The sequence below is a fragment of the Orycteropus afer genome, unplaced genomic scaffold (assembly GCF_000298275.1).
Source record: "Orycteropus afer afer isolate SDZICR_OR568_19922 unplaced genomic scaffold, OryAfe1.0 scaffold00006, whole genome shotgun sequence".
Classification (NCBI taxonomy): Eukaryota; Metazoa; Chordata; class Mammalia; order Tubulidentata; family Orycteropodidae; genus Orycteropus; species Orycteropus afer.
The window spans coordinates 25,308,572-25,324,332 of NW_006921593.1; the positions used below are offsets into that span (position 1 = coordinate 25,308,572).

Here is a 15,761-nt window from a genome sequence, read left to right on the forward strand (position 1 = left end):
CATCTGTTACAGCAGCTCGAGAGAACCAGGACCTCATGTTTCCACATCTTGATCACAATCCTACACAAGACATATTTACATATGTACATACACATGTACTGGATTTTCTTTTTTGGAGTCATGGATGGGGTAAATGGTTAAGCATTCGCCCACTAACCAAAAGGTTAGCAGTTCAAATCCATCCAGAGGCACCTCAGAAGAAAGACCAGGCAATCTGCTTCTGAAAAGTCAGCCATCGCAAACCCTACAGAGCGCGGTTCTGCCCTGACCCACGTGGGGTGCCAGGAGTGGGAGTCAACCTGACAGCAACCATTTGGGTTTTTAACGTCTTCCTCTACGATCACACACAAGACAGATCCATGTATGTAGATACACGTGTACTTATCGCATCTTAAGGTCTTTGTTCTGTGTTTTTATCAGTGCAAGATTTTATATCATAAACATGAGTCTGCAACGTGTTTTTTATATTGAACAAAATCTCATCTTTCCAAGTCAAAATTTTTTTCTTTTTAAGAACTGCATAGTATTCCACAGTATGGATAGAACACAATTTATTTGGCCATTCCCCTACAGAGAGACATCAGCAACAATCCAATAAACACCTTTGCCCATGTATCTGTAAGATCAATTCCAAGAACTGTGACAACTCATTAAAATCCATTGCCATTGAGTTGATTATAACTCATAATGACCCTACAGGACAGAGTAGAACCGCCCATAGGGTTTCCAAGCTGTACTCTTTACAGAAGCAGACTGCCACATCTTTCTTCTAGAGAGAACAAGTGAGTTTGAACTGCCAACCCTTTGGTTAACAGCTGAGCGCTTAACCATTGTGCCACCATGATTCCTTAGAAGTGTGATAGCTGGATCAAAGATTCATGTGGTTTTTTTTGTTTTGTTTTGTTTTTCCCTTCAGAGCGATTTTCAAATGACTTTACAAAGAGTTAGAGGTAATTCACATTCTCACTATGAGAATGTCTATGTCTGATTCCTAGATGTCTGTGTACTCCCAGATGGAGTAGAGGAATCAGATTGACTCCATCTGTGGCAAGAGGCGATGGAGAAGCTCAGTATCTTCAGCCAAAACAAGGCCAGGAGCTGATTATGGAACAGACCATCACCTGCTCATCTGCAAGTTCAAACTGAAGACAATTAAAAGAAGTCCATAAGAGCCAAAATCTGACCTTGATTATATCCCTCCTGAATTTAGAGACCATCTAAAGAATAGATTTGATGCATTGAACACCAATGACCAAAAACCAGAGGAACTGTGGGATGACATCAAGAACATCATCCATGAAGAAAGCAAGAGGTCATTAAAAAGACAGGAAAGGAAGAAAAGACCAAAATGGATGTCAGAAGAGACTCTGAAACTTGCCCTTGAGTGGAGAGTAGCTAAAGCAAATGGAAGAAATGACAAGATAAAAGAGCTGAACAGAAGATTTCAAAGAGCAGCTCGAGAAAACAAAGCCAATTACTAAAATGAAATGCACAAAGACCTGGAGTTAGAAAACCAAAAGGGAAAAACACACTTGGCATTTCTCAAGCTGAAAGAACTGAAGAGGAAATTTAAGCCTTGAGTTGCAATATTGAAAGATTCCATGGGCAATATAGGAGCTCTGGTGGTATAGTACCTAAAGCACTTGACCCACCAACCACTCCTTGGAATGAAAATTGGGCACACTACTTCCATAGTGATAGTGCCTTGGAAGCCCAAGGAGGGGTCACTATGAGTCAGATCCAACTCAAAAGCAGTGAGTTTTTTTTGTTGTTGTTGTTTTCTTTTTTTAATGGGCAATATATTGAACGATGCAGGAAACATCAAAAGAAGATGGAAGGAATACACAGAGTCACTGTACCAAAAAGAGGGGGTGATGTCACTATAAGGCAGAGACAACTCGACAACACCTAACAAAGACAACAAAGAGTAGTTGTAATTCCATTTGGGAATGAGGCTGTATTTGCTCAGGGTGCATCTTAAATTGATCCTTTTTGAGATAGAAAAGGGGCAGATAAGGAGAGAAGCAAGTGAGCAGAGACAGGAAGACAGACACAAGGCCACGTGAAGATCACCAAGGAACCAAGGAGCAGAAGCTGAAAGAGATAGGGACCTTCCTCCAGAGTCAAGACAGAGAAGAAGTCTTCCCCTGGCGCTGGTGCCCTAACTTCAGACTTGTAGCCCCTTCAACGGTGAGAAAATGATTTCTGTTTGTTAAAGCTCCCCATTTGGGGTATTTCTGTTAGAGCAGAACTAGAAAACTAAGACAGCAGTTCCCTTCCACTCCAAGGTTTAACAAATAATTTCTTTAATTTGTATATTTGTTCATAAATCACGTATCTGCTGTGCCAGGATTCGTGAACTTAAAATGGCTATCTCCCTGAAAGGAACAATACAAAACTAAAGTCCTTCCACCTAAACTACTGCGAGGGACACTTGCAGACCCTCTGAAGGAAGATGAAGAGGAAATAAAACACATGATGCTCTAGATATGTCAGCAGGATCACCAGAGTCATTAAAAAAAATCCGTAAATCGCCCTCTTATTGCCCCTCACTAACTAGTCTGATCCCCTTAAAACCTACACTTCATGCCATAAAGAAGGAGCCTTAGGGATGAACTGACCTGCAGCCCGTTCACCTCCCCGCCTGAATCAGCCCTACAGGGACATGGCTCCATGGATAATATTACAAGGTGAAGTGGGTCCCCTAAAAGATGCATTGAAGTCCTTATCCCGGTACCTGTGAACCTGACCTTGGCTGGGGATGGTCGTATCAGATGAAATCTGTTAACATGAAGTCGTACCAGAGTAGGGTGGGCCCTAACCCTCTATGACTGGTGTCTTTATAAAAAAGCAGGAGAAGGAGCAGAGGCAGAAGGAAGACAGCAGCAGAGACTGGGAGATGTATCTACAGCCACACCAAGGACCTCCAGGAGCCACCAGAAGCCAGGGAGAGGTGAGGAAGGGGGCTTCCCAAGGGCCTTCAGAGAGAGCGTGGCCCTGCTGATACCTCCATTCTGGATGTCTAACCTCCAGAACCGTGAGACAATAACTTTCTGCTGTTTCGAGCATCCCAGTTCGTGGTTCTTTGTTACAGCAGCCCTAATGAACTCATACAGATGCTAAAAGTAGAGTTTAACTTCACTGAAGTTTGTCACTATACGTTGCTATAAGTTTGCCTATAAGCTTGGCTTTGACACAGCTTGTAGGCACAGCTTTTAGGATCACACTCAGGTGGCATAGTGCCTAAGGCACTTGACTGCTAACCAGAAGGCTGGCGGTTCAAACCCATCAGCCACTCCTCGGAAGGAAGGTAGGGTGCGCTACTTCCATAGTGATACCACCTCAGAAACCCATGGAGGGTTTGCTATGAGTTACAATTGACTCGACGGCAGTGAGTTTGGTTTTGGGTTTTGGTACTTTTAACACAGTCCCCTGAAGGCCTCCATCCTCTCCAACCCACCAGTCTCCTAAAGACGACCACTGCAGGCAAAGGCTGATTCCAATCTGATACAAGCCCCTCGAGGATGGAACCTCCACAGCTATACCCACCATGCCCCCAGCCCCATCTGGTATGGAGCCTGGCACAGGGGCAGCTGTCAGGAGGAGCAGTTGGGTGAACACGTGGCCAACACATACCCAAACATGGCGACCAGCAGGTTGACCAGCAGGATGTTGGTGGAGAGCATGTAGATGCACACCAGGGGGATGGTGATCCACTCAGGGAAACGGGGCAGGTTGTGTTCATCCAGCTCCACACACAGCGGCTTTGACTCGTTCCCAGTGAAGGTGCAGTGCGCAAAGTCATACGTGGTACCTAGAAGTGGAGTGATCCAGAGGCAGTATGAGGACCCTGGCAGGTGTGGGGGGCAGTGAGTGCCACCACATCCCTGAGGCTACCAGATGATGACTGTGTAATGTGCCAGCTACTGTTCTAGGTGCTTTCACTGGACAGAGTACCATCCTTCAAATCACCCTGCCATCCACTGTAGAGACATTTATTGAGCAGCTATTCTGAGCCAGCGACTCATTGCATCTGGGGACAGAAAAGCAAGACAGGTGTTATGGACTGAATTGTGTCCCCAGAAATATGTATTGGAATCCTAACCCCTATACTTGTGGCCAGGATCCATTTGGGAATGGTTTCTTTGTTGTAATAAGGAGGCCATGTCAGCGTAGGGTGGGTCCTAAACCCAATCACTTCTGAGCTAAGCACCAAAGTGAAGGTGAGCGGGGGAAGGTGACACCAAGGCTGTAGAAGCTGGAAGACACAAAGACCTTCTCCCAGAGCCAACAGGAAATGGGCCATATCCTATAGCCAACACCCCAAATTGGGATTCAGCCTCCTGAACTGTGCGACAACAAACGTCTGTCCTTTAAAGCCATCTTTTTGTGGTATTGAGGAGCCCTGGTGGCAGCGTGGTTAGAGCTCATCTGCTAACCAAAAGCTCACTTGTTTGAACCCACCAGCCACTACATGGGAGTAAGATGAGGTAGTCTGCCTCCATAAAGATTACAGCCTTGGAAGCTCTTCAGGGCAGTTCTCCTCTGTCCCATAAGCTCGCTGAGTCTGAAATGACTCAATGGCAATGAGTTTGTTTGTTTTTTATTTGTCATATTCCTATTACAGCAAACAAACAAACAAACAAAAACAAAACTCACTGCCATCGAGTCAATTCCAACTCATAGCAACCCCCTTTGGGTTTCCAAGGTGGTAAATCTTTACTGAAGTAGATTGCCCAGTCTTCCTTCAGCAGAGTGGCTTTTGGGTTTGAACCACCAACCTTCTGGTTAGCAGTCAAATGCTTTAGGAACTATACCCCCAGACCTAAGAAACTAAGACAACAGGCATGGTCTTTGCCCTCAAGAATTTTTCAGCCTCTTTGGGTAGGCAGATAATCAGCCACATGAGTGTAAAATCTCAGACCATGAGCAGGGCTAAGAAGAACATGCCACAGTGCTCTGCGGCTGTAAACTGAGTGAGGCATCCAGTCCAGGCCGGGGAACAGTTCCCCAAGAAGGAACCGTTTCTGACCTGAGAGCAAAAGGATACACAGACACCAGTTCCATGAACGGGGGTGGGGAGCAGGCACCCAGAGCATCCCACCAGAGGGGACTGCGCGTGCAAAGGCCCTGGGGCTGGAGGTGCTTGGAAATGTCTGTGGGAATGAGAGTATAACACATGCAATAACCAGACATGTTAATTTTTTTTTTTTTACCTTTATCCTAAAAACAACATTGCTCTTGAGCAGAGGAACACTGTTGCTGAGAGAGCAGCATTCCTTCATTCAATGCCCCCTCTGGCTGCAACACAGACTGAAAGAGCCAGAGGGGATGTGAGGAGGTTATGACTAACAGTCGGGCAGCCAGGCGCTGAGGATGGCTTCAGTCAGTGGCAGCGAGGAAGGTTAACTGGTTGAATTTCAAAGATATTCAAGAAATAAATCAATAAAAGTAGCTGCTGGATTGGGATTGAATGGTGAAATAACAGGCACTATCAAGGTCAATGTCAAGATTGACATTAAGGCTCTGGCTTGCACAGTTTGTGATAGTGGTAACAGACTAAAACACAGGGCTCTGAGGAAATCTGAGTTAGGAGGGAAGGCCAAGAGCTTCCATTTGGACATGTTGAGCATGTCTGAGAGATCTCGGTGGAGAAGGTCAGGGGTAAGGACATCTGAGGCATCTCAGTGGAACAGGCTGGGCGTATAAAAGTCTGAGCGATCTCAGCATAGAAGGCTGGGGGCACAAGTCTGAGAGACCTTGGCTTAGAAAGTTGGGGTACAGATGTCTGAGGTATCTCAGGAGAGAAGGCCGGGGTATCAACGTCTGGCTCCTGAGAGGAGCTCTGGGCTAGAGCCTCACTGGAGTGCATGACAGAGGCATGATCCACGATGTGAAGCCCTACGCGGGAGACTGTGCTGTCCTGGTTTCACTGGCTACAGAACTGAGAGACAACAGCTCTAGGTGGTTCCCAGGGTTCATGGGAAATGAGAGGCCGTCTGCCACTGGCTCTGCAGATCAGTACACACTGCCTCCCTATAGAACTAAAATCCCTGACCTCTCATAAGAACTGTTACAAACTGAACTGTGTCCCCAAAACCATGTGTTGAAATCCTAAGCCCTCTAGCTGTCAATGTGATCCCATTCTAGAATGGGTCTTGTTATGTTAATGAGGTCAGATCGGCCTAGGGTGGGCCCTAAATCCAATCGCTTCTGAGTTACAACAAGAGCAAATTGGACGCAGAAACAAACAGGAAGACAGTCTCCCCAGAACACCAGCGATTGCTGCCCAACACCAGAAACTAGAAGAAAGCACAGGAGTCAACCCGGCCGAGAGAAATCCCGAACTGGATGTTTAGCCTCCAGAACCATGAGAAAACAGGTTTCATCCTTTAAAGTCATCACTCATGGTGTTTGTTTGACAGCTGTTCGTGTGACCTCATTCAAGGGTTGAATGAGTTTGTCTACATAAAGTTAGTGATAATCCCATCCCGGGGACTTCTGGGGGTTTCATGGGAAAAGAATGGTTTCTAAGGCCTGGAAGGAACCACAGAAGGGGCCGGAGAGACTGTACGCAGCCATGAGGGAGACAGAACAGGGGCAGGAGTTGAGGAACACGGGCCAGTAGGAGCAGACCCCAGCTCGGGAACTACACTGGGACCATGCGATCATGGCGGATGGGAAGGGCCAGCAGGGCAATCGTCAGCATCTTAGAGACTCTTTCAACAGTTCATTCAAAGCATGTACTGCACTCATTTCACACACCCCACATGTCCCTCATGTAAACTGGATGTGGGCAAGTTAATGCCACCCTGCTATCATTGGCCTGCCTCAAAAATAGATGGCTGTGGACAAAAGCTGAAGTTCAAATTCCAGGTTCCAATGCACAATGTTCAATACTGCTCTTTTTAAAACAAGCAGGTGACTATCACTCTGTTAAGGAGCATGGGTGGAATAGTGGGTAAGGCATTTGGCCGCTAACCAAAAGATTGTGGTTCAAACCCACTAGCTGCTCCAGGGGAGGAAGATGAGGCAATCTACTTCCATAAAGATTTACAGCCTTGGAAACCCAATGGGGGTCTCTAGGGTCTGAATCGACTCGATGGCAGTGGGTTTGTTTTTCTTCATTTTTTTTAAATCACTCAGTTATATAAGAGGAAATGATGAGTCCTCACTTACAAACTCAAGAGACCCGTTGCTTTCCATTGCCATGCTGCTACTGGAAATATGAGAAGCACTACTCATAAAGGGGTTAAAAACTTCAGGCTGAATGTCTGGGACCAGTCTCCAAGGCCCAGTTAAGACCCTGCTTGGGAGCAAGGAAAGCTGTTGATCTGTGATGTTGGGCCCAGATTCCGTTGTGTGTTTCTGAAGATGTGCTCAGAGAGGGGGTGCTGGCGTCAGCATGGGAAGACCTCACCTCCTCCCACTTGGTTCCCACCTGAGTCAAGTTCGCTCACCATCCACGTCACTAGGCACCTGGCCAAACATGGCCAGGTAGGGCTCGTAGATGACAGAGCGGAAGATCCACCTCCAGCGATGCTCATTCTGCCTTAAGATGCCCTGCCTGGCCACGCCGAAGGCCACCATCCACACCGCGAAGAGGAAGAGGAAGAAGAACACATCGATCAGCTGTCAGGGAGACAGGAGAACGGGCTCAGGACTGCACCCTCCCTCGGCCCAGACACCTGCCCAGCTGCCCACAACTGACCCTGGCCGAGTGCAGAGGCCTTGGGACCTGGACAGCAGCTCCTCCCATGCTCACTCAGTCATCTAAAAAGCAGCTATTGTGACCTTGGGGCCTTGTGAACATCTGTTTTTCAGAATGAAAGTGACCGGTGCCTTTTTGCTTACTTGTCCCCAAACCAGTTCAGCACCATTCTGCATGAGAGACAGACCCCAGCTGAGGGCAAAAGAGGGATCTGGCTGTGGGGGGACAGCTTTCTTGATGCTCATAATGCTCATTTTCCTTAAACCCCAAAATCATTTCCTTTGGTTATTTTATTTTATTTTTTTAAGAAAAGGAATGCTGTCATTATTAGACAAGAATGAATAGTTTCATTTTTCCCATTCTCTTTGCACACACACCATGACCTCACGATAACTTGATGTCTCAGCTGGGCTTTGGGTTAAACCACATCCTGCAGACGAGTTCATGCAAACACCCATCTGATTTACAGGCCAGCACGGGGGGGGGGAGGTCACCAGGAAGACAAGCCTGGAATGCAATGCCATCAACTCTTACTTCTCTGTCAGTGACACACCCCATCATTGTGGCTGTGGTTAGGTATCACTGAGTCAATTTTCAACTCATAGAGACCCAAGGTGACAGAGTCAAACTGCCCCATAGGGTTTTCCAGACCACATCTTGATGGGAACAGATCACTAGTTCTTTTTCCAGAACATGTTGGTGAGTGGTTTCGAACAGCCAACCTTTTGGTTAGCAGCCAAGAGCTTAACCATGGTGTCAATGGGGCTAAAACGGGTCCATTTGGCTTTTTCCTATATCTATATACGGTTATATGATGGCGGTTCTAATCCCAGCAGTGCTTCTAACTCTCTGCATGTCTCCAGACAAGCAAATTAACCTTCTTGGACTCAACTATGCACATCTATAAAATGGGAACCCTGCCTAGGTCCTTAGTTAACTGTTAAGACTCAAATGAAAGCACTTTATAAAGTGTAAAATCTAAATAAATGTAAGGAATTGAAGGGATTTTTCAGCAATGCATTGAATCGACTGTTGACTTTTCACCAGGGAGAGGCCTGTGCTGTCAACACCAAAGCAAACAAACCTTACTGATGGTGAAATGCAACAGTCCCACCTGGAACAAAATCCCCGAATCAACCATGAAGGGTACTCTAGGGACGGCACGAAACATGGCATCTGTAGGGACCCTTGACTCTTACCATCCTCTGCAACATTATAATCTTGGGTCCTAAGTTTCTGCTTACGGTGAAAATATGGATCAACCTTAGTGTGAATATGATGTAATCCAGGCAGAAAATGACTCGTCCAGAGTACAGAGAGCTTTTGTTTGAAGGGTGGAGCCTATGGAAAGAAGGGGAGGAAAACTCGTGTGATGATGACAAAACATCTCATTTAAAAACATCTTTTTAAAAAGAACCAAAAAACAAAAATAAAACCAAACTCACTGCTGTTGAGTCAGATCTGACTCATAGCAACCCCTCCTTGGGTTTCCAAGGCAGTATCACTGCAGAAGTAGATTGCCCAACCTTTCTTCTGAGGAGTGGCTGGTGGGTTTGAACCACCAGCCTTCTGCTTAGCAGTCAAATGCCTTAAGCACTACACCACCAGACCTCCCTTAAAAAGAACCAGACATCAAAAACACAGCCAAGAGCTGGGGGATTGAGAGTAAGTGGGAAGCACAAAGGACACTGGCCTGCTGGAACCACTGAAGACTACAGGCCGTGGCTGTCTGTCCTCTGGATTCAAGTAGGAGCAGGGCCATCAAAGGCTCTACCACACCAACAAAGCTTTAACAGGTTCACAGCTCTTCAGACCTTCATCCTCAAACACCTATTGCAGGCACCCGATCCTATTACCACTACATTCCCTGATTTGCAAAGTTTGTACCATGATCCCAACCCCCAACCCAACCCGACCACTTGCGACTTGACCCAACCAATTGCATCTAAGGAGGACATTATTTTATTAGCTACCCTCTTTCCAGTGTGGTAACCAAGCAGCCATATGCGCTCTTGAACAGGAATGCTCTAGAAATTGTGTCAAACCATTCTGATTCAAATGTCATTAACCCAAGCAGACTGGGAAGTTATCTGAGGAGGAAACTGGGTTCTCACCCCCTTCAAATTGTAGGGTCGTAAGAAGCACTCACTCTAAGCCTTCTCATTCTGCATAAGTGTAAATATTAATGCTTAGACTTCTCTGCCAAGTGAGTCCATGTGTACTGCTCAACTCAACTATAAATGCTAGCTTTAACTTCAAGCGATTGGGGGAAGGCTTGGCCAACGTGGGCCTGGAGGGATGAAAGCATGGGTGATGAGGTCATGGTTTGGGGACAGCTGGCCCCCAATTTCTCTATCACATCAGCTGTACCTGACTTCTTGCCTTCATTGGTAGTTCTGAATTACCTCTTCTCACCACCCAGTCTGGCCCTGGGATTGAGGAAATGTGCTGGAAGGGCAGACCCACAGCCAGCACTCAAGTTTACATTACAATGCATTTCAGAAGATACACCAGTTGCTGTGGAGACCATTCTGATTCATGGTGGCTCCATGCATGTCAGAGTAGAACTGGCCCATGGGGCTATCAATGGCTGATCTTGAAGAAATAAATCGCCAGGACTTTCTTCTGAGGGATCCAGGGTAGATTCAAATCACCAACTTTTCAGTTACCATATGCGTGCTCAACCGTTCACACCATCCAGGGACTCCTTGAGAAGACTGTCTGGCCCAAAGTAAAACCACCAACTCTACAATATTTAACACCATCATCAGCACCCAGCCCCTCAATCTCTACTTCCCTCTCCCCAAAATTCTACAAAAGCAAAGAGAAAAACCTTACACACCCTCTTCAGTTATAAATTATGAGGAGGAGAGATAGATACAACTTTAGACCAACTAAGCTATGTCTCTAAGAGACCAAGACAGTGCCTTTTGTAATAATTCCCAGTCGCGGAAAAACTGGCTCCTTTTGGCTTGAAACCTCCAAAGATGTTTTCGTCCCCTTTGCATCCAAGTTGTTGTTGTCAGACCTGACTCATAGCAATCCCTTCTTGGGTTACCGAGGCAGTATCACTACAGAAGTAGATTGCCCCATCTTCCTTAGGAGGAGTGGCTGATGGGTTTGAACCGCCAGCCTTCTGTTAGCAGTCAAGTGCCTTAGGCACTATGCTACCAGAGCATCCAAGAGAATCCTACAAAACCTGAAATTGGAAAAGGCAGTGAGAACGACTTACCGAAACACTATCCCTGCTATGAAGTAAAAGAGCCCGAGCGTGTCCATTACGTTCCACAGGTCAGTGAAGTAATTCACCCCGTTCATGTACCACTGAAGCACAGAGGAGGGACAGAGAGAACATCAGCAGCCCGCAAACACCATCTGCTGCCCAACTGTTTAGTGCTCACTCATTTTTTTCCAGGTTGTTTAGAGCCGATGATTTCCTTCTTGACTCTACCACCTGTCAAAGAAGTTCTACCACATGCCCTGGGCTGTCCCAGAGTGACTGGAAAACAGGATGCAAGGGGGCTCTTCCATCATTCATGTGTTTCTTGGTCAAGAAAAAAGGACTCATGGGTCCTTAGAAAGAGTAAGTACAGCTGGGCCACCACATGCAGTGGTGTGCACTGTGCACTGCTCAACTCTAGGGAGGGCTATCCACATGGAGCCATTGTCAATTTCTGAATTTGCTATGAATGTTTTCTGGCATGTGGCAGTAAAACATCTTGATACAAAGAATTTGTCTTTCTTTTCTTTTCATTTGCACCAAGGTGCTGTATGTACCACTGTAAGGACAGATGTGGCCACAGAAATGACATTGAGAACAGTGTACCCCAGTGATCACATGTGTGTGTTTGTATGTACCCTTCATGGCTTCTAAGAGAAGAAGTGGGTCAGGAAAACATAGACAAAGAGGAAAATGGTGACCAGTTAGAAGGCTACAGCTACACAACCTCTTGGCATAACCTGGCCTTGGGTGATTCCAGGAGTCATTAAACCTTTTTTCAGCCATTCACTCAGAGTATATTTACTGAGCATGTCTAGGACTGCAAGCTCCTGTGCTAGGTTCCTGGGACACAAAGACATCAGATTAGGTGTGATGTTGATTCTCAGGGAGCCCACTATTCCATGGGAAAGACAGACATTATTCAACTCACTGCTGTCGAGTCAACTGTGACTCAGTGACCCCTCCTTGGGTTTCCAAAGTAGTATCGATACGGAAATGGATTGCCCAACCTTCCTTCCAAGGAGTGTCTGGTGGGTTTGAACCACCAGCCTTCTGGTTAGCAGTCAAATGCCTGGTGCACTATGCCACCAGAGCTCCCTAGACATGTTTAAAATGAAATGTGATAAGGGTTGGTGGGAGATCGTACCAAAGCCCCACATGAGCTTAGATGAAGGAATTATCAGACTTGCTTGGGCCAGGCCTGGCAAAGAAGCATCACAGAACACACATGGCACCTTTTCACCTGGCTGAACGAGCTCACCAACGGGGTCCACCTGATGCTTGGATGTCATATGCCCTACTTTGCAGCTGAGATGGAGGGTCACTTGCCCCCAGGCACAGAACCAGCAAGTAGAGGTCCAAATATTAGTAGGTTGCTTCTCTCCAACACCTCACTGTTTCCTTAAACCCCATTGTTGTTGGTGTGGTTGTTGGGGCCCATCAAGTCAATTCCAAATCACGGCGACCCTATATGATGGAGTAGAAGTGCTCCAGAGGGTTTCCTAGCTGTAACCTTGACAGATTTCAGAAAGAAGTCTTGCTGGCTCAGTGGTCAGAATGCTTGGCTGCTAACCAGACAGTTGGTAGTTAGAACCCACCAGCTGCTCCATGGGAGAGAGATGGGGCCGTCTGCTTCAGAAAAGATGAGCAGCTGTGGAAACCTTCTCAGGTGGTTCTACTCTGTCCGATAGTGTGGTTGTGAGTCAAATCGACTCAATGGCAACAGGTAATCTTCACAGGAGCAGACTGCCAAGTCTTTTCTCCCACAGAGCTGCTGGATGGGTTCGAATCACCAGCCTTCAGTCAGTACCCGAGTGCTTACCTGTGTGCACCAGCAGGGCTCCTTTTTTAGAACCAAAGACCCTGGAATCTTAGGTTTGGAAGTCAGCCAAGAGCCATCATCAATTCTCACTGTAGTAATGTTCTATAAAGGCACCGTGAACACTGAGTTAGCAAATACTGAACCATTTTAAAAACCCAGCTCCACAAAGTAGAATGAAGAAAACCAAAATTTATGGAAACAATTAGTCCTAGCAACTGGTATACCATCTGATCTGCAGCCTATATGACTATGGGACCAGAAGAACTAGATGGTGCCCGGCTACCACTGTCATCCACTTGGAAGGGGATCTATGTAGGAGATCCTTGATAGAGAGGGAGAACAATTGTGGAACAAAACTCAAAATCATTTGGAGGATTAAAAAAGGGGGGGGGCAGGTTTGCTAGTCCAATAGAGCCTGGTGGGACCACTGAGACTATGGCCCCTAACTGCCCTTCAGGTCTGGAATTGAACCCACACCTGTGGTTTTCAGCCAAACAAAAGACAGGCATGTGAGTTGAACATTTACCTCAAGTAGATACTCTCCTTGGAGAGAACAATCATGGGAGAAAGAAGGACTGCTTATGCACAGGGAGACAACTCAGGGGGCAGGAGTCCATGGAGGGATGGACACAGGGAAGAGGTAACTATGGGGAGGAAGTGGGAGGGGAGCAGTTGCATTGTGGTGAACTGTGGTCAATGTCATGAGACAAAGTATATGTGAACTTCTGTATGGAAAGTGAATTTGCTCTGTAAATCTTCACCCAAATCACACACACACACACACACACACACACACACACACACAAAAACCCAGATCCATTGCTGTGGAGTCAATTCCAACTCATGGCGATCCTACAAGACAGAGTAGAACTGCCCCATAGAGTTTCCAAGACTGTGATCTTTACAGTTTGTACTGCAGTGGGCAAATCTGCTGCAAAAGACCTCTTTAAAGTGTTAAAAAACAAAGATGTCACTTTGAGGTCTAAGGTGCGCCTGACCCAAGCCATGGGATTTTCAATTGCCTCTTACGCATGTGAGAGCTGGACAATGAATAAGGAAGACAAAAGAAAAGTTGATGCTTTTGAGTTGTGGTGTTGGCAAAGAATACTGACAGCACCATGGACTGCCAAAACAACAAGTAAATGTGTCCTGGACGAAGTGCAGCCGGAATGCTCCTTGGAAAGGAGAATGGTCAGACTTCGTCTGACCTACTTTGGTCATGTTGTCAGAAGGGACCACTGTACAGAAGGATATCAAGTGGAGGGTCAGCAAAATGTGGGAAGGCCCTCAAGGGCATGGACTGACACAGTGGCTGCAATGCTGGGCTCAGGTATAGCAAGGATTGTGGGGTGGCATAGGACCAGGCAGTGTTTCATTCTGTTGTGCACAGGGTCGCTAGGAGTCCGAGCTCACTTGACGGCACCTAACAACAACAGTCCTTATAGAAACAGACCATCACATCTTTCTCCCATGGAGTGGCTTGTGAGCTTGAACTGCCAACCTGTCAATTAGCAGGCAAGCGCTTTAACCACTGTGCCGCCATGGCTCCTTACCGAACCACTGCTATAGAGGAAATACAGGGTTAGGTTCCACAAGCCTCTGGTCACAGCCAGTCGATAACTAAATAACCTTGTTTTATGTGTGTTTCTGCATAAAGACACCTTGTCTCATACATATTGTTGATTCACTGGCATTGAACTCAGCCAACACACTATGACTTGGGCCCAAAGGAAGTTGATCCATTCAGATTTTCTCCAACAGGCACATCATAGCACATAAGACCATTAGACAGCACTTCAGCCCTGTTCTTGGGGCCATTTTAAACAGAGAGATCACCAATAAAAGGCATAAAAATGGGGAACAATATATATGACAATAAGTAAACCACAAAAAGGACCTTGTTACAGGATGAGAGCTGAAACGAGAAGGCAGGGGTTGCCGCTCAACTTGCCGGGCACGTGTGTGTTGGAACCCTAATTTTTCCCTGCGCTGCACATGTCTTCAAATGACAGTGAAAATATCAGTACTGACTTGGGCATCACAAACACATTTTAGCTCCCAGACATATTAGTGACAATGCAGGATTCCAAACACATGAGATTGCAGACAAGAAGAGACGCTGTTCCTGAGTTCAAACACAGAATCCACAAATAACAGGGACCGGCTGGATTTCCTTGCATTCATTCATGGACGCAAACAGAGCTCAAGTGGACAAACGGCATGACAACACTAGGAAACGAGGCACCAACTCTATACTGAAATTCCCCAGGTTTGAGCGGCCCATGTGGACCAGTTTCCACTGTGTGATACAGACCTCACTGGAGCCATTCTTGAGGCTCAGAAGGGGAGTCAGGACCCCTGGGGGGCCAGGAACTGAACACATGGCCGGTGCCAGTGGTAATGATGGCCAGACACCAAGAACCATGTGCTCCTCCGGGCCGCACACAACGATCACAGTCCAGACAGGCCCCGCCTACTGTCCACTCCCCTCCCCTGTGTGTGTCTTGAGAGGCACGCACAGATAGGGCACCTTGGGTAGCCTCTGCCCAGCTCCGCCTCTGTCTGGCCATTTTCAAAAGCCCAGCCAGCAGGAGGGGAGGAACCTTCAGATCAGTCCTGGGGCCCTGAGGCACCACTGTAGTGAGAAAATACTAAAAAAAGAAAACCAAGATCTCATTTCCCAACGTGGGAGTCCCTAGTTAGCATGATCAGTCAAGTGCTTAACTACCACCCAAAAGGCTGACAGTTCAAATTCACCCAAAGGTCCCTCAGAAGAAAGGCCTGGTGCCCTAATTCTGATGGGTCACAGCCGAGAAAAGCCGGTGGAAAGCAGTGCCACTCGCATCACACGGGTCACCTGAGTCAGAATCGACTTGACAGGAACTGGTTTTCTCAATGGAATGCCAGGGATGGGGTCAACTAAAACACTGGGACATATCCTATCTTTCAGGACTTGGGGACCCAAGGGGCTCATGGTTGAACAGCACTTCCAGGAAGCACAGTGGAAC

General features: G+C 46.8%; 1 protein-coding gene across 1 annotated transcript in view; it reads right to left on the minus strand.

The window, feature by feature from the left end:
* Positions 1–15,761, minus strand: part of TRPM8 (transient receptor potential cation channel subfamily M member 8) — a 102,773-nt gene that overhangs the window by 26,286 nt on the left and 60,726 nt on the right. The window contains 4 exon segments of the mRNA XM_007943686.2: positions 3,637–3,814; positions 7,461–7,632; positions 8,911–9,052; positions 10,944–11,035. Coding sequence (XP_007941877.1) covers positions 3,637–3,814; positions 7,461–7,632; positions 8,911–9,052; positions 10,944–11,035 — 584 coding nt within the window.